Source organism: Vicugna pacos, chromosome 2 (assembly GCF_048564905.1).
Source record: "Vicugna pacos chromosome 2, VicPac4, whole genome shotgun sequence".
In the NCBI taxonomy this organism is placed as follows: Eukaryota; Metazoa; Chordata; class Mammalia; order Artiodactyla; family Camelidae; genus Vicugna; species Vicugna pacos.
Window position 1 is genome coordinate 81,512,297 of NC_132988.1, and position 24,155 is coordinate 81,536,451.

The 24,155-nt window shown below is 40.2% G+C and overlaps 1 protein-coding gene across 8 annotated transcripts in view; it reads right to left on the reverse strand.

Moving 5' to 3' along the window:
• Positions 1 to 670: 670 nt before the first annotated feature.
• ABCG2 (ATP binding cassette subfamily G member 2 (JR blood group)) overlaps positions 671 to 24,155 on the reverse strand; it is a 122,344-nt gene continuing 98,859 nt past the window's right edge. For all 8 annotated transcript variants that reach the window (XM_072943167.1, XM_072943176.1, XM_072943195.1 and 5 more), the window contains 11 exons: positions 23,286 to 23,443; positions 19,867 to 20,018; positions 18,057 to 18,161; positions 16,690 to 16,940; positions 12,427 to 12,509; positions 8,339 to 8,428; positions 6,832 to 6,956; positions 5,441 to 5,595; positions 3,549 to 3,638; positions 2,602 to 2,684; positions 671 to 878 (listed from right to left, as the gene is read on the reverse strand). In XM_072943167.1, the coding sequence (XP_072799268.1) occupies positions 731 to 878; positions 2,602 to 2,684; positions 3,549 to 3,638; positions 5,441 to 5,595; positions 6,832 to 6,956; positions 8,339 to 8,428; positions 12,427 to 12,509; positions 16,690 to 16,940; positions 18,057 to 18,161; positions 19,867 to 20,018; positions 23,286 to 23,443 (1,440 nt within the window). In that variant the 3' untranslated portion in view covers positions 671 to 730. The remainder of the gene's footprint in view (positions 879 to 2,601; positions 2,685 to 3,548; positions 3,639 to 5,440; positions 5,596 to 6,831; positions 6,957 to 8,338; positions 8,429 to 12,426; positions 12,510 to 16,689; positions 16,941 to 18,056; positions 18,162 to 19,866; positions 20,019 to 23,285; positions 23,444 to 24,155) is intronic.

The following is a 24,155-nucleotide window of genomic DNA, read 5'->3' on the forward strand; positions in this document are numbered from 1 at the left end:
CATGGGGCCCAGACGCCTGTATCGGAGCAAAATTCCTCAGGAGACTACGAGGCACACCCAGATCATAAACCACTGAACTATCCCAGAAGGGAACGTCACCAGTCCCGGCCCTCTACACCTGCAGTCCACAGCCCAGCTGAGGCCCCTGTGATCCTCTCATTCCACCAGAGGGAAACCGCAGTGAGGTCGAATAACCTTGAAAGGCTTATCAAAGCTTTTTCTAGCATAATGGCTTTTTAACTCCATAAACAACACTGCGTTTTCCCAACATGATTTGGATTTCATGCTTCCACAAAAACATCAATACATTTATTACTATTTATTAAATAATGGCAGATCATTGATTCATATAATATTGAAGCCAGAAGACAACTAACCCACCTATGCTTTTTAAAGGTGAGGAAACCGATAGCAGAGACATGAATAACTTGCCACAAGTTTCTAGAACTCAATTCTTTTTCAGGGCAATAAGTTAAACTAGATTTCTTCCCCATGGTTACTCTCTGACTGGATGAACTAACACTACATAATAGCACTAGTTTATGACCTGGGTTCTTTCATGTAGAATTCAGTTCATTGTGATTTCTATAAATGTTTCTGTTAAATTATTCTTGTTGAACAATAGCATGATGGCAAGTGAAAAGAAGACAACCAACAAAACTTCACTGAATACTGAAGTCAAGGTGCTCCCTTTTTAATGTGGGGTAAATTGTGTAAATCGAAGAGGAATTTAAGAAAATTTTTTAAGAAGTAACAATTTTAGGTAGGCAATTGTAAGGAAGATAACAATCATGCAAGCCAAGGCTACGTGATTCTTCCACAGGCCCCAAGGTGAGAGATCGATGCCCTGGTTTGCCAAAAATTCTTCGCCAGTACATCTGAAATTCAACAGGAAAAGAATATGACTTCATTCTTAGCATCTGTCAAAGTTTAGTCAATATAGTCACTGTTCCTTAAAGAAGCCTATAGGTTACCAAGTCTTAAATAAATATCCCTTTATCTATAATAGGAAACAGTCATTGATACTTACAATTCTGCTAGACACCATGAAGCAACCTGCATATAACAGTTGAGTTAATCCTGAAAACAACCCAATGGGGTGGACATTATACACATTTAAAAGATGAGGAGACTAAGGTTTATGGAACTTGGCCGAGTTCACAGACTCACACTTTGAACCAAGCTGCCAGCCTCTCCAAATTCACTTGTTTTCATGTCTGCAGTGCTGCTCACGTCAAAGAGCAGAAACATGTATTGAGTAATTTTCACTCAAAATGACAGAGAAAACTGCAGCTTTAGCAAATGGCATCCAAGGCCCTGACAAAGATGATCGGCACTCTTTGTAGAGCTCATTACACACATCAGCCACACAAAAGCACTCAGGCTGAGAATTCGGGAACAAGGCGAAAAGGTGAGTAAGGGCTTCCTGCCAGAGCTGCCCTGTCAGCTCTCCCACCAAGCCTGGTGTGAGCATCGCAGACACTGGGCCACAGAACGTCACGAGGAGGCCCAGTTGCCAGGTAAGTGTTTACGGGAGCAGGAGGAGGGCAAGAAGGAGTAGCCTCGCCACAGGCCAGAAAAGCAGCTGGTACTAAAAATAAAACCACATTTTATTGCCTGGTATCATTTTTGTGTGACTCTTGGAATTTAGCAGTTCCAAAAAAAAGGTTGTACCCAGATCAAAAGAAAGGCAGTGGGTGGGATAAAGGAAGCTTCTCTTCACAGAGGTTTTTCTGGCAATACTTCAAAATAGCCATTTGTCCTGTTATTAAGAATATTCTACTTGAATATTCATGAGATTTAGGATAGTAGCATTCTCTTTTCTCTCATTAATTAATGTATTAAAAATCGCACCATGAACAACAATCACCAAAAAGGAAAATGTTGATTTTAAAACAACACCTCTAATTTTATTATAATCTACATTTTTGTTTTATGGATATTATACCAAAAAAAGAAAAAGGATTTCCTTTTCAGCTTACTGAAATATGTATTTCTCTCTTTAGAGGATACACCCTTTGCTGGGTCAGTTTTAAAAAAAAAAAACAACTGTGCAGACTTTGATTTCATGATGTTTCCTAAATGCAAGAGGAAGAGGCAAGTACCGGGACTGTGGCAGGAAAATGCTCACTCCCTTTCTGTTCCTCTGCCCTTTCAGCTCTTCCTGTGGGCCACGGGTTGGGCTCGCAGGGATCCCTAAGTTCATGGATCCACACCCTTCAAATAATCCATACAGTTCCAGTACTGCTGAGGCCTTGCTATGATGTCAAAGCAGCTCATTTCAAACTCAAATGTTCTGAAAAAACAGAAACTCAAACCCACAATCCTAGCAGCAAGAGGATCTTTTAAAAAGGCCCCAAACAAACAACTAACACAAAAGAAACATTTCTGCAACTGAAATACGATGTTGACCTAATAGAATGCCTCGGAGTTGTAGGACACCTTCACGTGCACACCTCACTTTAGAGATGAGAAAATTTAGGCTCAGAGACGTCAGTGTCCCTGAAAGGACTCCCCAGCTCTAAGCCTGGTGGGGTTTCTGCATCACGTCTCAACAGTGAGCAAATCCACTACGACGATGAACGCAAGAAGCAAACTTACGTCGCAAAGCTACAGCTACTGTTTGCTGTTACGTTGAGTCCTGGGCAGAAGTTTAGTCCCAGAAATTCATTGTGCTGCAAAGCCTGTAACACAAGGAGGAGCAGGGCAGGGAAAATAGTTTTACATTTCAAAAAGTTTCCAAAGAAGTATCACAACCCCATCCTCTGAATTTAATCTTCATTGTTATTTCTCAAAAATAAAAACCAAGCTTCATGTTCACAGTCTTTGTCACACCAAAGCAGCTAAAATTATTTTCCCTGGCAATCAAGAGGCCCAGGGTTAAGATTTTGGCTTCTAATACAAAGGAAGTTAAGTATTCAGCCAAGAGGGGAGACCTCTGGTTCTGTTACCCTATAGTCCTTTCCTTTTTCTCCCCCAGTGTGATGACCCCATAAACACTGTAATTAAAATGATACAGTGGTGCTCAGTGACTATTGGTAATTTATGGTAAGAATCTTTTGTATTGCTCTTGTTTATTCTCATCAAACCCAGTTCTAATTCTTGGGAGTTAGAGACATTTATACTACATTAAGGCATGGTTTTCTCTGGAGATGATTAGCTTTCTAAAGCCAATAGTGGCTATGAGAATTACATGGTCTTCGTTTTTCTTCTAATTTTCCTTTCGATTTAAAATACGTATTCTAGGCTCCCATCCTCTCATTAATTTCCTTACTGAACTGAAACACTGTATTTTTTCACATCAATTAGTCGCTCTTTCTCCTTCACCATGAGTTATCTCCCCACCCATTACCTTCCTCCAACAACAGGGTGACTGGGGAGATGCCCAGTGATTCCCAAGGTGACCCAAGGCTTAATAACATGAAACTCTACTTCATTCTCTGAAAACCTGCACAGCTCGTGGCTGGGGACATGAGGTGGTTAGGCATTATTTTGGCCATTCCCAACACGGGAACAATGAACTGGTCACAGTGACAAGGAGAACGTACCGTATAGCCATATCGAGGAATGCTGAAGTACTGAAGCCACGAGAGCCAAGGTGCAATGGTTCTGAGATTCACCAACAGCCCCGAAAATATCTACAAAAAGCAAATTCCAAGAATCAGAACTGGTGAAGTGATTTCATGAAGAATTCTAGCAAGCACCCTCCTTAAGTCCCCACAGCCTTGTAACCACTTCTGCCAAGGCCAACTCTTTCTTGAAATTCCGTCCACTGCCCTGGAGATGTAGCATACCCAATTGGTATGTGTATACCTCTCGAGAGCTGGGGCTGTTTAAGGTTCTAAAGGGGTGACAATATATCTATAATATACATTTCATTTAATTGGGAGATCTTTAATTGCTGAGGCTTTTACTTTCTCTGTAACTGCACACAATGGAAGGTCAGTACATACTGACTGTTCCAGTGATACAACCACTGTTATGTTCCCACCAGTAAACATACCAGAACATACCCTGAGCATCTCATGTCCCTATTTCCATAACACAGTAATATTTATTTACAAGGGTTTGCACTCTATCTCTGCATGGTGTTAGGAATAATTTGGGGTTCAGAATGCATGCTTAAAATAACCCAAAGCCTGGAACTGATACATAGCATAATGTGGTAAAGCAAAGCATAAAACATGATCGGTATCTTCATTTAAAGCTACAAAAAAGCAGTATTGGGATGGATATGAAGGATCACTCGAGCAAGAGACAGCTACATAAGAAGAGGTTCACATAAAGCTTTTCCTAACTGGCACAAGGCATGCTGGGATGGGCGTAACAATGACAATATTTCTGGTGTGACTACGGATTTTTAAGCTTGACCCAACCTAGTGCTTAATACATAACACACAGCATTGCTGAGTAAAATACAGTCTTATAACTGATTTTTAAAGTTCTACATACAAACCCTTAAATAACAATAAATCAAAGCATCTAATAATATCAAACAAAACATTTTTATATTTGAAGAACATCTTATTTATTGAATGACATTATAGAAAATATACATGAAGCTTATCATTTTCTCAATAATGTTTAGATTCGTAGCTTTCAAACTCAGAAATGGAAGAATTAAACTTTGGTAAGAGTCTGTGCTAATTACCTACCATTTAAATATATGTGATCTTACCCTAGCAGAAAAGGTATGTGTATTAAGTAAATAGGCTACACATTCCTGTTTGCTCAGTGTTGGTGGGAAATGTGGTAGCTGGTTCCCTTCACTTGCAGATTCACTACTGTGTACACAAAACTTAGGACCATGTGAGGTTAGGATTAAGTAAATGGTTAAAAAAGGTAAGCAGAAATGTATTGATATAAGGGAATGTCAGGAACCCAGAAAGGAGGGGTCCTAGTGCTGGAATTTTTCAGTATTTTTTTAAACACTCCTTTTCAAAATACAAGAGAGACCCAAGACAGACCCATGCCATATACTGCTCTATTCTCATGCAGTTTAGTTTCTCCCTTGGGGAGCAGGAGATTCAACCCAACAGCTGCTGGCGAAACAAGCCAGCAGTCCTCTCACATCAGCACAAAACTCAGACAATGAACCTGTCATTTTAAAACCTGTTTACAATTTGAAAAAGCAAAATTTTTCTGGTTTTCAAAGTTCCAATTTATCAAGCTTTCACGATATGTCACTGAGAGGTATCTTTTAAAAGCTCATTGTAATGACACATTGACTAAGATTATAATAACCATGTTAGAGCAGTAGCCAAAAAGGCTGGGTAAGATCAAGAAAGAGCTGGTACGTTGCCTAATAATATAAGCTATACTTCAGTATAGGGCTTCCTGACAGCAGGAAACCTCAAAGCAGATTTTACATGACAGGTGAATCTGCAGAAAGGAATGAGGAAAAATAATTACATCTCAGGGAAGCACAGTTCCTACTCACCATCATAAACACAAAACAGATGGTCATGAGAAGTGTTGCTACGGAGACCACGCTCTGACCTGCTGCTATGGCCAGTGCCATAGAACTGGCCGCATACGCCACCATCATCAGGGTAAACATCATGATGAAGAAGGCCTCCACCACTGGTTTCAGTCCTTAGTCAGGAAGAAAAGAGGGGGTTAATCCAACAGCCTAGGTCACTGTCTATCAGGGATTGTTTATTATGTAAATAACACCATAATATTTTGAGAAATCAGTATCAAAAAAATTTCATCCTCTATCCAACCAACCTGGGTCACCAATTTCACTGTTTTCCCCGATATAACTGTACCAAGTTATACGGTTTTCTTTTTCACACTCACTGCATAAGCATGGAAGGCTCTGGCTTCTTTGTTTGTAATTAACAACTTCTGAGTGCCTGAGATGGAGAGCTGCAGGCAACACAACTGGACACAATTCTTCTGCCTCCTCTTCTCACGAGGAAACTTGCCAAGAGCACACTCATTTTCCCCAGACATCACCCATTACTCACTGTTCGCTGTAACTGCATTAGTGAAGATACTGGGAAGGTCAGGACTACCTGACCTCCAGTGGTTTTAACGTCTGGGGGAGTGTGTCCATAATCCAGGTCTCCCAAGACAAATAATCCTACAACTCTGAGATTGAGGATGGGGTTAAATTAAGCTTCATAAAGCTGCTTTATAAACTAAAATGGGCTAACATTATGGGTCATACAAAAATTTGCAGATTTTGCAAGAGCCATAAGAATACTATAGAGTAGATAGGAATTTGAGGACCTAGGTTCTATGCCTAATTCTTTACGACACATCTCTTATTTGTAAAATGGAAGTTTAAACTCAATCAGTAATGCTTTGTCAAAAAAACTGTATCTTGGGGGGTGTGTGTGTGTGTGTGTGTGACATATATGGAAATTCTGATGTAATGAGCCTAGGGTATAGCCTCAACATAATGCATAAATCAATCTGTCTACATCTATCAAACAAATACTTTTACTAAACCAGTAAGCTCCAGAAGTCACTATCTTTCACTGTCTTTGTACACATACACAAATAAAAAAGAAATAGATAAGTAATAAATACCCCAGCTCTAGCTCCTCCAACACAGGGTCAAATAGTTTTATGAATAATTTCCATGTTGCATATGACACACAGTATCCCTATAAAATATAGTTTTATAAACAGTTTTAAAAGCTACTTTGGGAAAAGTCTTGACAAAAATCCCCTCCGAGAACAGTTATTTGAGAGCATACATAATGACTGGATGCTTCCTTTCTCATGGCTTGCTTTACCGTTTTGAGAACCAAAGCCCGCTTGCAAAAAGTCCCCTCATCTCCAAGACTAAAGACACATATCTTCTGTCCCGTGGCTTACCTAACATGAAGTACGTTATACAAGTAAATATGATGCTTGGCAACATCCTCATGGGTAGAAAATCAGACAACAGTTTTCCAAAGAAATAAGATGACACTCTGTAGTATCCACTGATATATTCATGTCTAAAAGCAAAAATTCATATCACACACCCTCCATTAGTTTAAGAAGGCACAGACCAGAAGATTAAACCACCTGCTATACAGACTTCTGCTGCCCCCAGAGGTCCAACAACTACAGCTTCCACATCCGCGAGGCCCACCGACCACCCTTCATCCCTGTCGGCATCTTTTCCTTTTTTAATTGAAGTACAGTCAGTTACAGTGTGTCAATTTCTGGTGTACAGCGCAATGTCCCAGTCATGCATATACAAACATATATTTGTTTTCATATTCTTTTTCGTTAAAAGTCGTTACAAGATATTGAACATAGTTCCCTGTGCTCTACAGCAGAAAGTTTTTTAAAAATCTATTTTTATACATAGTGGCTAACACTTGTAAATCTCAAACTCCCAAATTTATCCCTTCCCATCCCCTTCCTGTCAGCATCTTAAGTGTGCGCCTCCTCTGAGCCCCGCAGAGCTCTGGGCAGTGACTCCTCGTCTCACTATCGAACTCCCTCCCAATGCGCCCAGTCTGCATCCTGAACACCCGCTCCAGGTGGGCAGGCTCTGCGTCTCCTCCCTGTCCCAGCACCAGCTCTCCTTGAAGGCCAACGCTTCTCTAGCTGAGCTTGGTGGGCGGAGGAGCTTTTCTCTCCCTACTTCTAATCATGAAGAAGGTGGCGTTGCTCTTCCCTGAGCCTCAAGTGCAGCTCTGGACCACTGACCTCGTTTTACTTCTCCCACTCTCATGATAAAAAAAAAAGGAAAATGGCACTTCTTTCCGTGATCATGACTGCCAACCACACACCCATCAGCTACCAAATCCTACTCTCTCCCCTCTGAAGTTCTAGATCCCTCCTCTTCCTGAGGTCTTCCTCCTGTAATTTCAAATTATTCCATCAATATCTTCATTCTTTCCCTAAGGATTCCTTTCCTCAACATGTAAATATGCAAGTCTCTTTCAACTTTGAAAAACACAAACAAAACAGACCATCTTTATTTTAAGGCTGCCTTCTGGCTTCTTCCATTCGCCCTTCCATCGTGGGCTATCCTTCTTGCTCAACTTTACCTCCTCCTTTGAATTTACTGTTCAGTCCACTCCCTTCTCTCTACCAAGCCCCTTGTGAAGGTCATCATGGCTTCTTATTTGCTAAAAACAAAAGATCCCTTGCAGCCTCTTTACTGCTTGCTTTCTCTGCAGCACTTGGATTTGCAGGCTCTGCTCTAATCTTGAAACTCCTTTTTCCCTTGGTATCAGGCCCCACATGCTCAAGATTTTCCTCGCTGGCTCTGGTTGCTCTTTTTCAATCAACATGGATAATCCCCAGGAACCCAGGCACAGCCTAATTCAGGATGTGACCAGCTTGACCAACAGTGCCCTTCCTGAAACAGAGACCCACTCACATGAAGAGCTTCTTCTCAACCACCAGGAGCTCCACGGCCGACACACTGCTGAAACATTGGTTGGTTGTCAAGAAGAAGAGCACCCCGGCTCTGTGATGAGAGAAGGGGAACAAGGGCATTGCCATCAATTGAACAGTCTTAAATCATCTCTCTACCTGCAAAACTCTTCCCTCAAATGATATCTTAACATATGACACCCACAAAAAAACACATGTTCTGGTTAAAATGCAGGGAAATATGAACCCCATCAGGTCTCTCCCAACCCCTGCGTCTCCAGAGTAGTACCCTTGGGGCTCCATATATCACAGCTTGAAATTCACAGTCCTGGGTTGCTATGGATTGAACTGGATTCTCTCAAAACTCCTGTGCTGAAGCCCTAACCTTCAATGCAGTGATACTTCGAGATGGTGTCTTTGGGAGGTTGTTAGGTTTAGACGAGGTCACGAGGGTGGGGCCCCACAATGAATTAGTGCCCTTAGAATAGAAGGGAGAGTCACCAGAGCTCTCGCTCTGCCGTCCAAGGACTCAGCAAGGAGGAGCAAATTAGAAGAGAGCCCTCTTCAGAACCCAACCTTGTTGGCAACCTGACCTCCAGAACTGCAGAAGTATATTTCTGTGCTTTAAGCCACCCAGTCTGTGATTCTCTGGCACAGTCTGTGGACCAAGCTGATGATTAAACAGACCATAAAAATACTATCACCTTGGATTTTAACTAACAAACCTCTAAGTACTGTGCCTAATGTATGAACAGAGAAACAGTGAGCCAAATAAAGCTTGCCAAGGTTAAAAACCTCTGTTAGCCACTTTTTTAAAAGTTGAATAAAGAAGATACAAAGACAGAAGGAGGCAAGAGAAAGACAGTGGAGGGAAACCTCAACTGACACCTGACTGTACAGATCCGCCTCACAACCATCAGCACAGCCTTGGTGTTCTCCTTGAAAACTCATTGCCAACATGGTTTCTTCCCAGTGGGCTCAAAAAAGAAAACAAAGGGATGCTCATAAAGGAAAAATTAATCTGTGCACCTGTAAGAAAAGGAAGATTATTAATGCTTCTCTCTCAGTAAAATAACTGAAGTTCGAAAAGGAAAAGTACTCAGTTAATCTACACTTTGAGAGAAAAATGATTTCTATGAATGCACGCCAACACTCCTGAAACAGTGTCGGGCTTTCCTTCCTAAACAAACAGTTCAGTTGACATTGAGGATGTGAGTTGGAACTGACAGAGATAAAGTGGCATGTCACTTAAATGACACACAAGTAAGAGAATTTAAAAAATGTAAACCCAAAGTGTGTAAATGTCCAAAAGAAGAGTCCACAGATACTCGGTAATTGTTTTTAACACTCCCCCAAGTAAAGGAGTTAGGGAACAGGCTGTTTTAAAAGTGAATGTTTATACAATAATGAATAAAAGGAAAACACCCAGGCCTACACACAAGCACCCATGCTACTTTCTGCACACAAATAAGCCTAATAATCCGTGTGAAAGCTAATTTCAGAAATGTGGGGCAATTCGGCTCAACGTGTTGAGTCTTACATCTAACAGTACAATGATGTTCCTAATGATTCTAAACCTGGAGATAGTGAAATTCCCTCTAAATCATAAGATAATTTATGTTATAGTAAAGAGTTTTTATTGTTAAAGAATTTGATGTATTCTAGTACTTTCCAAGGTGGTAATTCATGTCGGTAGTGTCTACTTATGGATCATAAAAATTCTTTAAATACCTTTTCTTTTAATAGACGTTAATCTGTTTAACTCTCACCTCCACAGTTTTATAAGGTGTCGTTAGGTCAAAGAAACTGTCATTCTACCCATGATTATACAGGTTAGGGAAAGAGCAAAGAAAGCATCTCTCTGGAATAATTCATTCCTCAAAAAGAGAGCCAAACCACACTGGCCTCCAGAGCAATTTCAAATGATTTAAAAAAAAAAGTGGTGGCAAGCTTACGTCAAAAATAAAAATGAAAATAACCCAATGCTCTATTTCTCCAGAAAACATGTGAAGAAACTGCTCACGCTCTTCTTTATTTCTCTGGAGTCTTCTACCAAGAGCTTGGATGAACAGATCTCCAGTTCCTCTCTAAAAGTCCAGTTGAGGGCAGGTTTCCCAATAGCTTTTACCAAATGCTTCCCTCAGCACAGAAGACCCACAGCTCTAGATCCTGTGGTACATACTCTGTGATTCAAGAAAACATGGCATCTACAAAGGGTACAAATGGGCAATTCCTAGCAAGTTTGGAATTAAGCCAGAGGGCAACTCTGCCCTCGGGGAAGGTGAAAAGAAAAAGCAATGACATAACTCCGGGGGAAAAAGCCCCAGTAACTGTCTCACTGTCTGATCCCACACAGGAGATACCTTACTCCACCTGAATGAGAACTGACTTTTATGTTTCCTCTTTCTTTCACAAACAACCCCCCTTTCCAGACAAAATAGATTCAACTTAAGGTGCCGCAACTCCGCCGAGCAGTGAGACGGGGGGCTAACACCACCCCTACTCTGGCGGGGAGGGTAACCTGAGACCCCAAGTGTACAGCGCAGGGGACACTGCCCGGCCCAGGGTGGCTCTCAACACACAAAGCCAAGGAGAAGTCAGCAGCTCCCACACTGCTCAGCACCTCCGTTCAGAGCATGCTACAGCCATTACAAAGTCTCATCAGGAAACAAGTTTTATGGGCATGGTATGACTGAAACCAGGTAAGGAAAATTAACTTCAGTACTAACCATACAACAGTTAGAAAAAACTGACTCCCAACCACCTCCCCATGTCAAACAAATCAAAAATTAAAAAGGAAATTGACTCACAGGCAACAAAAGAAAAATATAGATAAAATGAGCTATGTCAAATTAAAAATAGATAAACTGGGCTATGTCAAACTTCAAAACTTTTGTGCATCAAAGGACGTTACCAACAGAGTGAAAAAACAATCCACAGAATGGCAGAAAATATTTGCAAATTTATATCTGATAAGGGGTTAATACCTAGAATATATAAAGAAGTTTTACAGCTCAACAATTCTTTTAATCCAATTAGGAAATGAGTAAAGAATTCCAATAGATATTCTTCCAAAGATATACAAATGAACAATATGTACATGAAAAGATGCTCAATGATAATCATTAGGGAAATACAAATCAAAACCACAATGAGATACCACTTCACTCCAATTAGGGTGGCTATTACATACATACATATATATATGTATATATATGAAACAAAAACAGGAAAAACCAGAAAATAATAAGTGTGGCAAGGCTCAGGAGAAACTGAAACCCTGTGCACTTGTGGCAGAAATGCAAAATGGTGCAGCTGCTGTAAAAGATAGGATGGCAGTTCCTCAAAGAATCAACAGAATTACTAAATGATCCAAAAATCCCACTTCTGGGTATATACTCAAAAGAACTGAAAGCAAGGATTCAAACAGGTATTATTTGTGTACTCATGTTCCTAGCAGCATTATTCACAACAGCCAAAAGGTAGAAACAAGTGTCCATAGACAGATAAACTTATGGACAACATGTGGCCTATCCATACAATGAAATAGTATTCAGTCTTGAAAAAGAAAAATTTCTGACACATGCTCCAACATGGACGAACCTTGAAGATACTACGCTAAGGAAAACAAGCATGTCACCAAAGGACAAATACTCTATGAGTCCACTTATATGAGGTATCTAGAATAGTTGAAATCAGAGACAAAGTATAATGGTGGTTTCCAGGGGCTGGGGAAAGGAGGAATGGGGAGTTGGTGTCCAATGGGTACAGAGATTCAGTTTGGGAAGATGGAAAAAGTTCCAGGGCTGGATGGTGGGGATGGTTGCACAATAATGTGAATGTGATTAATGCCACTGAATTATACACTTAAAGTTGGTTTACAGGGTAAATTTTATGTTCTGTGTATTTTACCATTGTATATATACACATGAATATGAAAACTAACTCCTCCATTTGGCTTTCAATTCATTTACTTATCCTACTGCTCAATTTACCCTGTGCTTGTCTCAAATTCATATTTTTAATGGATTTTCATAAGCTTAGAAAAAAAGTAATAGCACTTTCTCAAAATCAGGACCCAAATTTACTCACCTGTTCTGGATTCCTGTAGGATCATGTTTCAGGTCATAGAAAATGGCACCTATAACCAGTCCCAGGATGGCTGTTACAATGATCTTTTCCAAAAAAAAAAAAAAAGAGAGAGAGTTTCAATTAAAGGTAAAAACTTAACACACCATTTAGTATTCAAATGTATCTGGCTCCACAATCAAATCCCTCCACTGATGTAGATATTTTAAATGGCCTTGCCAGAGTCTTTGTGAAAATAGAAAGCAGTGCTTGTTATTTAGACTGCTTTTTAAATTAAAATAAAACAATTCATCTGTGTGCTGGGAAGACTGACAAGAGAACAAAAGAGAAAAGCCAAGATTCCTCCCAGTGCTTGACCAGGCACCGCCAGTTCATGGTCCAGTTCAGGCTATGGGGACTGGAAAGGCCATATAGTGTCGCAGAACAACACAAGTACCTAGCAAAGTAGTCTGGGGTATAAAATAAAGTCCAAATGGCTCAGAGCTCTGGCCTGAACTCTTAACCTTTGTGCCAGTGAACATGCACAGTTTGATATTTCAAGAGGTTCCAGTAAAAACAGGATATCTTTACTCTTAACATGAAAAATAAATAAAAATTTAAAAAAATTTAAAGCACACATGAAAAAATTCTAACAATGGAATTTTGCACAATAAGGAAGTAGGGGTAAGCTGGGGCCCACCCATCTGACCTGGGGACAGTCTATGCCTGTGCTGGAAAAGTGCATTGTCACTGTTACCAAAGCATTCAGCCAGCTGTCTCTGAGGACACCCAAGTGCTTCAATACCAATGCTCCTGTCACTGCCTTTCCAGCAACCTCAGTCCGTAAGGCCTACAGTCAACAGCAGAACTTAGCTGCCCATTCTCTGCCACTCTCACCAACCTTCACTCACTCAGTCTCTTTGATGACTCCTAAGAAGACTAGATGAACATCACTTCTGTTTTTAAGACTGATAAAATGTCTCTTAAGGACACTTCTATAAGGGAAGGGTTAAGGGTTATATTATACTTTATTCAAGGAAATTCTACTTATTGTACTTCTAAATTAAATTTTATTAAATATATTAAATATAAATATATAAGAAATGATAATCTTAAAAAAATACAATATCCTACCATGTATCTTGGAATCTCCAAAGTTAAAAATACAAAACAAAACAAAACAAAACAAAACAACAACTCATTACTACAACTGTTCAATAGTATTAAAACTTGTAAAATAACTTGTAAAGATACTTTTAGCTGAAGCAAACAAAACTGGAAAACAGGATCATGATCTGTGAAGACTAGTTTGTGAAGATCAGAGTCTGGAAAAAGTATGATTAGAGATGTCCTTAAAAAAATGCCTAAAAAGACAGTCAGATATTTGAAAAAAATCTATTACCCTGGCATATATTAATTACCTTAAAAATATACTATACTTCATGTCAACAGATCAAGCTTCCAAAATAAATAATAGTGACTCCATCAGCACACATGCCTGCACACGTATACAAGTCCATGCTTTCACACCGTATAACTCTAAGAATATTCAGACTTTAAAAACTGGACACTCCACATGCTTTGCTTCTTTTGCATTCAAACTTGGTAACTTATATTAACAGACTGTCAGGACTATGATTAAGATGCTTCCTAAGGGTTTCAAAGTTCTAGAAGTATCTTCAAAGAAAAATTTTAAACACATTGACAAAGTGATCAATCTCACAATTTTGTCATGCTTTTATAAAGTGTGCCTATTTATACCTTCTTGCATTAAGGCAAAGAAAATAAAAAGGAAAACTAAACATCGCTCACTGGAGCAAAGACATCCTATCTACAAGTTCTGTGCACTTGGCTTCTTTTGAACAAAAGGGAGAGAAAAAAGAAATTCCCTAAATATGTCATTCTGTCTTTGTTCAAGTGTGTTTACCAACATTTTCTCAAGGTGAATTCTGAAGGATGTTTATGGCCATCACTGAAAAAATTAATCCACAGTCAAATGTTAAACGTGCTAATAGAAACAATGAATCTCCAAGAACTATGATAAGGTTTTCCAAATTGATTGTACAGTCAGAAAAACTTTGGCACACTAAATGGACATTAAATCTTCCTATACAGATAATCCATTCATTCCAAGACCTTCCAAAGATAACCTCTGGTTAAATGCATTTTCAGAGGCAAAGTCTGACTTATGTAAATGACTAGTTCAAACCTAATTATGGCTGTAAGATTAGCTGTACAAGGCTTGTCAACAGGAAGCCATAAAACATTTTAATAGCCCCACATTTAAACACTTAGAGAAGTAAAAGACACATTCACAAGATTAAAAAACCCTAAATTAAAAGTCACCAAGCTATGGCCCCCAGGCCAAACAGGGCCTCTCTCCTATTTCTGGTTAGCCCATGAGCTAAGAACACTTTATACCATTTTTTTAATGGTTGGGAAAAAAGCAACAAGAATAATATTTCTTGCCCCATGAAATTTATATACAATTTAAATTTCAGTGTCCATGAATAAAGTTTTATTGGAACACAGCCATGTTCCTTTCTTTTAATGCATTATTTTTGGCTGCTTTCTTGCTAAAATGGCAGAAATGACTACCTGAGACAAAGACCACTGACCTACAGAGCCTTGAGTATTTACTCTCTGACCTTTTACAGAAAAGGTTGCCTACCCCTGTCTTAAGCTAACATTCTAGTATTGACATTTCTGAAAAAGAGTTTCCCCGCTACAGGCAGATACCCAGGGAGACGTAAGGCTCTGTCCTTGTCCTGTGAGATTGCCACTGCCCTGAACATAGCTCACTGAGGAGGCAAGTAAGCTGAACATGCAACCTGGAGGCACCAGGCCTGTTTGCAGCTGTGAAGGCAGGCTAGCACCGAAAGATGCAGAAAGCTGGTGTCCTGTTAGAAACAGCTCCACATTCTAATCACCCCTGCCTAGAACTACCACATAGACTCGTCCCTCCGTATCCGCAGGTGACTGCTTCCAGGATCCCCACCGATATCGAAATCCACAGATGCTCAAGACCCTTCTATAAACCGAGCTGTACAGTCAGTCCTACGCATGCATGAGCTCCGCCAACCTCAGTGTGTAAGGAATACACAGATACCGAGGGGGCTGGCTGTATATGACTTGGACAAGACATATCTAAACCATTTTTAGAGGCAAGAGAAATTTATTTTCCAAATAAAAAAAACTAATGCATAACTCACATTGTATCATCTCGCTGTTGAATGATGGGTACCCATGTTGACCTTTTTTACAGCACTTGCTCCACAATGACATCAAATCTACTCTAAAAGAATAAAAACTTACCTTTGAGTGACAGGACACAAAAGTGCTCATGTTCGGACGGATATGCCAAATAACAAGTACAAAACTGTCTGGAGCAACTAGCAGTACATCTCAAAGAGGAATACAAGGTCTCGGTGTGAAAACTTAAAAGGCAACAGCAGTGAAGTATGAAAATTATGGCAAGTGTGGTAAGAAGTCAGTAATATTCCATTAGATCCAACAACATGCCATCTTTCAGTACTCAACAGAAATGCAATAATGCAATAAATGATAATAAAATCAACCACCCACCAAATAACTGGTTAAACTGACTTTCTTAAAAAGGATGGACCAATGAACTGGGAATATGAGGGTTTGGGGTGACAGAGGGCTTAAGAATAACAGAAAAATCATAAGGAGTCATCATCAACTCCTATCAGCCAAAAGAGAAAAAGAACACTAGATCATCTTCATTAAGAGAAAGTTAGTCTGACAGTGAATAGCCTTACCGAACAGAATTCAAGTTGGCTTACTACCTTTGTGTTAATTGTAAACTGTTTTAGGTATCTAGTTCCCTCCTAAGATGAGAACACCTAAATGGTTCACTGCTGTCCACAAGCTCCAAACTGCAGCACGTGATCAGTGAGAACTTGCTGGATGCACCAGGAAGTGAATGTACACAGCCACCAGAAAACCCCAAATGTGGCCAAACATTTCCTTCACTTCACAATTTTTGAAAAAAAAAATTTTTTTCTGCAAAGATTATCCATGACAGCTTGTCTAAATCAACAAAAATCCTGAATTAGGCAGTCTAAAAAAAAAAACCCACTGAAAAAAAAAAGTCTTCTATAAGCAGAAACTCAATTGTGTTTACTTGTTTCTATATCCCAGATGGAATGGGGATCGATAAATGACAGGGTGGGTTGAAGATAAGCATAACCCTAAAACAGATTCTATCAGAACCCCCTGTCCCCACGTATTTCACAGCACAATCAGAAGACTCTGCCAGGTTACCTGAGCTATAGAAGCCTGAGGATTACCCAGTAAGTTTTTGAAAGAACGCCTGGAAATCCACTTGAGCTGATGACAAAAGGAGGTGGCATAGGTGATCTCCTTGTAGGCAAGACTCTTCTTCTTTTTCGGACCTACTGAGAACTGATCTAACTCAACTTTGGTTTCTCTGAAGAAGGAGGAGTTGACATAAAACTCAGCTAATTTATCTATGAGTGGGGTATCTTTCTTGGCAGGCGCTTCAGTTTCCTCGGCTTTGGAAGAAAAGTGGATAAAGAAGGGAAACATTAACAAAATGACAACTGATTTTGCCCACTTTTCTGAAACCCCTTTCTTAGATTCTTCCCTAGCACCTTAATTCTAAAGCTTGAGTATAAAAAATTATGAGATCTGTCATTGCTTTACAAATTAGAAAAATACAGTAAACTGGCCTACTTCTATAAACTTATGGATACTACTGACCTTTTCTTAACTATAATGTTCGGATCCTAATTCTTTTAAAATAGACTTCTCACCACACAGAGTTATAATTTCTAATTTAAAAAAAAAAACCTGGTTCTTGCTTTTTTCCAATGTGCAAATGCATAAATTGCCAAGTTTCTTATTTCAAAACAGTATACAGTTGGCCCTCTGTATCTACAGATGTGGAACCCAGGGATAGGGAGGGCCCCCTATAAGGGACTCGAGCACCCTCGGACTGTGGTATCTGCAGGGGGGTCCTGGAATCAATTCCCCATGGATACCAAGTGTAAACAATGGGCTTTTTTTTTTTTTAATGGGACCTCCCCTTAGAGCTGACACTACCATACAAATGCTCATTTATAAATTAAGTCAAAAACACAGCACTCAGAGATAACAAAATCTGTGTTAACTGATGCTATTAGATTGAATGTCTGTGTGCCTCCAAAATTCATATGCTGAAACCCAATTCCCAATGTGATGGTATCTGAAGGCAAGGCCTTTGAGAGATGATTAGGTCATGAGGGTGGAGCCTTCATGAGTGGGATTAGCACTCTTATCAAAGAGACCCCAGAGAGCTCCCCTACAACTCCCACCATGTAAGGAGGCAATGGGAAATGAGACAGTCGCCCATCTATGAACCAGGAAGCAGGGCCTCAACAGAGACCAAATCTGCTGGCATCTTGATCTTGGACTTCCAGCCTCCAAAACTATGAGAAATAAAGGTTTGTTGTTTAAGCCACCCAGTCTACAGTATTTTTGTTACAGCAGCCAAACAAGCTAGGACAACTTGTATCAGAGGATGGCATTAATAGAAATTCACACAGCCATGTTTTAATGAGCTACCACATTGCTAAACTTCAGCCAACTCAATTAGGCAATAATCTGCGACTCTTAACAGATTTGCGTACCTTCATCATCTCTGTCCTCTCTGTTTAGCACCACAGCAGAGGAGTCTCCATTAATGACATCCAGGAAGAAGTCTGCAGGGTTATTATAGGGCTCACAGTGGTAACCTGCAAAGGAAAGTAACTCAGATACACAAACCTGATAGTCTTAGGAAATACAGACTTTCAAGGGATGAGGGAGGGACACCTGGGGAGACAGAATCTAACAATTTCTCCCTCACCTTCCTTCTCTCTTCTCCTCTCATTAATTTACCTTTTCCTTTTATATATTCAATCACACAATATTTCAACAATTCTCTATCCTGGCAAAATAACACACTCCCAACCACTTGGACTCTCAGAAAGTCTTCTGTTGGTGCTTGGTGCTTACCCATCCTAATTCACAAGACCTGAAACAGCTATCAATATGATCTGGTGCTTATCAGAACTTCTTCAGAAACTTAAATCTAGGTCCAAGGAAAAAAAATAAGTTGAAAAAGAAAAGCAGTAGCAGAACGAATGCTCCTTATAGCAAGGCAACAAGCAAAGCCAACTAAGACGCAGCAGGACTGTGTTTGGGAGAGGCCTGGGGTATGTTCTGTTTCCCAGCTCACTTGGAGACTGCCAAAACGCCAGTACCCACCTAGCAATGATTGCTTCTGCCTCTACTAAATTCAGGTACAAGTGGTCACCCGCCATAATTCCAATATAGAGAACCAATCACCAGAGCAGCATTCTCAGAAGAATGTGGCTGGGATGGCACAGCTCACCACTTATCTCAACTTCTTGTAGCATGACCATCTGAACTCAGCCTAGCCTGGAGACTGACTCTTGGGTTCATCTCCCCTAAACTCCCAACACCTATGTGTGCTTCTTAAGTTTAAATGATAAAGTAAACAAAAACATTTTAAAAGATGGCCAGCAAATATTTAAAAATACATTTGAAGTCATGGAGCACCATCCAAGTACCTCTAAAGTGAAGAAGACTGCATAAGTCATAAGAAATTAAATATTTCCATTTAAAATAGAACCACGCATGTAGAAAGATAAACAAGATTATACTGCATAGCACAGGGAAATATATACAAGATCTTCTGGTAGCTCTCAGCGAAAAAAAAATGTGACAATGAATATATGTATGTTCATGTATAACTGAAAAATTGTGCTCTACATTGTAATTTGACCCAACATTGTAAAATGACTATAACTCATTAAACAATGCTTTAAAAAAATAAAATAAAATAGAACCAGGCAGTCCAGAACCATTAGAAATGTTGGCACATTGAAGTCAGGCTTAAAACTAACCATTATACTGACAGGTAAGTCACACACATCCTAAATCTGCAACCTAATGTTACCAGAAAATTAAGCATCATCTCCGTGAACCCCCACCAACACAGCTCAACATCCCACACAAGAGGAAAAAATGATGAGCCCTGCTCTGTATTATGGTCAAGAAGACAAACAATTTGGGGACATCAGGACTTCCCAAAAGTATTCACCAGACAGATAACTGGCTGTGAGGCCAATATATTCACTAAACTGTTAGAAAAGGCCACCAGAACCGGGAAGGAGAACAGATACAGACCCAGTAGAAAAACTCATGCACACACACAAGTACATACACTCAAATAGGACAGAAAAAGAGAACTAAATAACAAGCTGGTGCTTCAAAGTGAAGAAAAATTCCTGCACCAAACTAACTACAGCTGTTTTGGAGTGGTGGAACCCCTGGTACATCTACTCAAAGATCATAGCACTCCCATCAACCCCTTTGACCTCTTATAGGATTCTATTAAGGAAGGATCTTACTGCATGAAAAAGTCAACCATACCGATGGATTCAAAGTACTCCAAGGCCTCCTGAGCAGGCCCGTGGAACATGAGTCTTCCTGAGGCCAGCAAGGTGAGGCTGTCAAACAGCTTGAAGATGGAGTAGCGAGGCTGATGAATGGAGAAGATGATTGTCCGTCCTTGCTTAGACATCCTAAGTTAGAAGTGAGAAGATAACGAGTCATTAAACATTGGAAACTTGCATTCCTTGGCAAAATACTTTATTATTCCTACCTTTAGTTCATTTGTTCACCGTTCAACTTGATTTTCTCTTACTAAATTCTCATCTCTCTTTTTTTTTTAATCTATCTGATAGGGAACCAGAGCTGGAATGTTAGTGGACAACAAGGAGCCAGTAAAGGACTGGCAGCAGAGACGTGGACTGGTATGAGAACTTTGTACTTCAGGTGTGGTCTGAGGACCACTGAGCATCAGTATCAGTATTTCCTAATAGCAGTGGAGAATCTTGAACATCACCTCAGAGCTGTAGAAATAGAACCTGCATTTTAACAAGACCCAAAATGAACAGTGTACACAGTGGAGCTTGATATGCACTAGGCTGGAGCTGTCCAGCATGTGGAAAGATGCTGTGTGCTAATTAGTCCAAAACATAACATAGTCCAGTATTCTTTATCAATTCATCATTCTCTAATGAACACTGTTAACATGGTGACAGATAATAAAAATACCATGGATGTTCAGTTAGAGAAACTGAACCTGAACCCCAGACCCAATACTTGACATCTTCACTTATATGTGCTACAGACATCTCAAACTTAAAATGTCTAAAATCTTAGACATCTTCCTATTTTCCCCTTTCTTCTTATCCTAGCACAGAGCCTTGCTTACAAGGTCATGGACGTCAGAGGAAGCAAGGTAGTCATAAGGAGGGATGTCATATGATGGTGGTGTGTCTGACAGCTTTTAAAAACTGGACGGAGCGGTGGCTGTCTTAGAGGCAATGGCCAGAGTGACTGGGATATTGGTTACATTCAACAATTACATTAGGTGACTGAGCAAGTAAGTAAACACACTGAGATGATGGGAGCCGAGTTTCTCACTGTCTGAAATGTCACTTACAAACAGGGAAAGGGCAAAGACTTAAAGAACATTCAAGTGTTAGATTACAATTGGAAATATTATGAACTCATGGTTTTGCTAATTTTATACATAATAACAGAGCAATAGTTAGAAATATATTTACATGTATCATTCTATTCGAACTATATATACACACAAAACATATTTATAATAAATACACATTCCCAAATAAAATATAGATATGTATTTCTATGTTATATATACACACATACACATACACATGTATTCCCTAGGTCTATCTGCTAATTGAGTCTAGAAGCATTGACAATCCTGTAGCAGTGAGCACACTTAAGTATCTGGATCTCGGTTTCTAAATCATAACTACACCAGAAGGAACCAGGGCTCCTTGGAGAAATAAGATGAACCTGGAATATCTTGCTGATGATACAGTGAAAAAAATGCTTGAAAAATGATTAGGGACATGTCAAAAGGACACAAAATCCAGACTGAAGAGGCTTCTACTAGCCAAATCATGGTGAATTCGGTCATAAAAATGAAAAAGTATAATAGATTATAACCCACTGAATAAAAGAATGTGAGTAAATATAAATGAACAAAGAAGGAAGAAAACATCCTTATAGTAGAAGGCCAACATAGGTAGAAAGAATGATGTAAATAGAAAGTCACCACTGGGCAACCATCACACTAGAAGCTGATACAGGCAGGAGTTGTGGTTCTTTGCTAAAACTGGTGGGTGGAGATTTGATGAGGAACAGGATATTGGCCTAATATATGATTATCTTCTTTGACAAAATACTAATCAATTACAAAGAAAAAAAATAGTTATTTCATAGCAGATAAACCCAGTAGAAACCAACATGACCACCTGATGAAGGTCAACATCGCCCGTGGTCAGAGAAGTCAAAACCATGCAGCCCCTGACGTTCTGCACCAAGAACACAGTATCATCTCTGTAGTACCCCTGCCAAGGATTCATGGTCTGAGTCCGGTCATGAAGAAACACTGGATGGACCCAGGTTGAGGGCCACCCTGTGAAATGTACTCCCTAATATGTTTGAGGACGTGAGAGGCCAGGAAAGAGCAAAGAACTGCTCAGGGTTATAAAAGATTACCCAAAAAAGAGTGTTTCTGGAGAGAATCCTGAGCCAGAAAGGAAAAAGAGACACTTCTGGGACAGCTGTTGACATCTGACTGCAGTCCACAAACTGGATGGTGGCCATGACATCACCACTGACTTCCTGGCTGGGAGGTGTGTGAGGTGGTGACGCAGGAGCCTTGTCCCTGTTTTCTAGAGTTATAGTCCAGAGTACATGGGGGTGATGGTACATGGTGGCAGAAAAAGTACGAGGAAGGAGGGATGGAGAAAGAGCAAATGCAGTTAAAAGGTAACAGTTAGGGAATCAAGGTAAGGGGACATGGAATTTTTTGGTACCACTCTTCAATCTTCTGTAAGATTGAAACTTTTAAAAAATTGATTTTAAAAAAGATGTCCAAAACTCAACTTTTGAAAATTTTCCCATAAACATGTTTCTCCCACCGTCTTCTTTCTTCATAAAAGTAAATGACAGTCTTTATTCCATTCTTTCATTTTTCAGGCCCCAGATCTCAGAATTCAATAAGCATGTCCCACATCCAATTCATGAGCTAATCCTGTTGGTTCTATCTTCAAAACAGAGAGGATCCACCCCCTTCTTACCAGTGTCTTTGTTAAGAAGAGGAGGTTAGGACACAGACACATGGAGGGAAGATGAAGTGAGAACAGAGAGAAGGCAGCTACTACAAGCCAAGGAGAGAGACCTCCGAACAAACAATCCTACCGACTCCCTGCTCTCAAACTTCAAGCCTCCAAGAATGTGAAAAACTAAATTTCTGCTGTTTAAGCCACCCAGTCTGTGGCACTATGTCATGGCAGCCCGAGCAAAGTAATCAATAAGCAGCCCCCATCCCTGATTTAGGGCACCAGGGTCCAGGTCCTCTTTCGTGTTCCAAACACATCGGGCTCACTCTGCCTTAGGGTACCTGGCTGTTCCCTCCAACTAGAAGTCTCTTCTCCCACACATCCAGGTCTTGCTCACTTGCTCCCAGCTCAAACGTCACCTCACTGAAGTCTTCCCTGACCATCCTGTACATAACACAGCACCTCCACCCACCAGAGCCATCTTTTGCTACTCTCTTAGCCTGCCTCATTTTTCGTGAAACACTTATAATTTGCTAATTGACTGTTGCCCTCCAGCAAAGAAGGGAGAAACTGTTATCCGTGTGCTTACTCCTGAATCCCCTGCACCAAGAATAATACCTGGTATATAGCAGGTGTTCAGATATTGGATGAATGAACGAATAACGTTCCCATAGCGTTTACCTCTTCAGGAGCAAAAGGACCGCATTTGCTGTGCTTGAGTCTAAGCCAGTTGTGGGCTCATCCAGGAACAAGATGGCTGGATCAGTAATAAGCTCCATGGCAATACTAGTCCTTTTTCTTTCTCCTCCAGACACACCACGGATAAACTGAGTTCCAACCTAAAACACAAATAGTATCGTAATTACCAATCACAACCACAGCCGCTACCATTTGTTGAGCTCCTAACATGTGCCAACCTTACAAGGGGCACTTGGTCTCTTTATCCTCATTTACCGTGAACGAGCAAATGAATGACTACGCAGGAGAAGAGGTAGGTTTCTCTTTAACTCAAAGAATAAACTGAGGCTCAGGTCAGAGCTGGTAAGTGGCTAAGCCTGATATGAAACCCATTAACAGGTCTATATATTTCTTATCAAGTCAAATATTTAGTCTTAAGACAGTTAAGCTAGAACACTAAAAGATATGGCTCTGACATAGTGAAAGCACAGACCAAAAAGGGAGATGAAGATGGGAGAGGAAAAGCTGAAAGCATCTACAATTTATTAGTCTTCTTACACCCTCCTAATCCCCATTCCCCCATCCCCAAAAAAGTCCTCACTGTGGCTTGGCACCCAGAAAAATTCACTTTCTACCGCACCACATTAGCACCTCTTAAATCACCATAAGGCTTCCCAAATTGACCCCTCCTATACCTTAACTTACCACAGAATTTCTGACTCCTTCTTTCAGACAAATTCAGAAGGTCGACTATTCTACAAGGAAACTGGTTGAGTCTTTTCAACTAGTCAGTGTCACTGTGCAGGGCGGGAGCAGGAAGGTTTTGAGGGAGGCAGTAGGCAGGAAACAGTTTTTATGTAAAGAGTCTTCAAA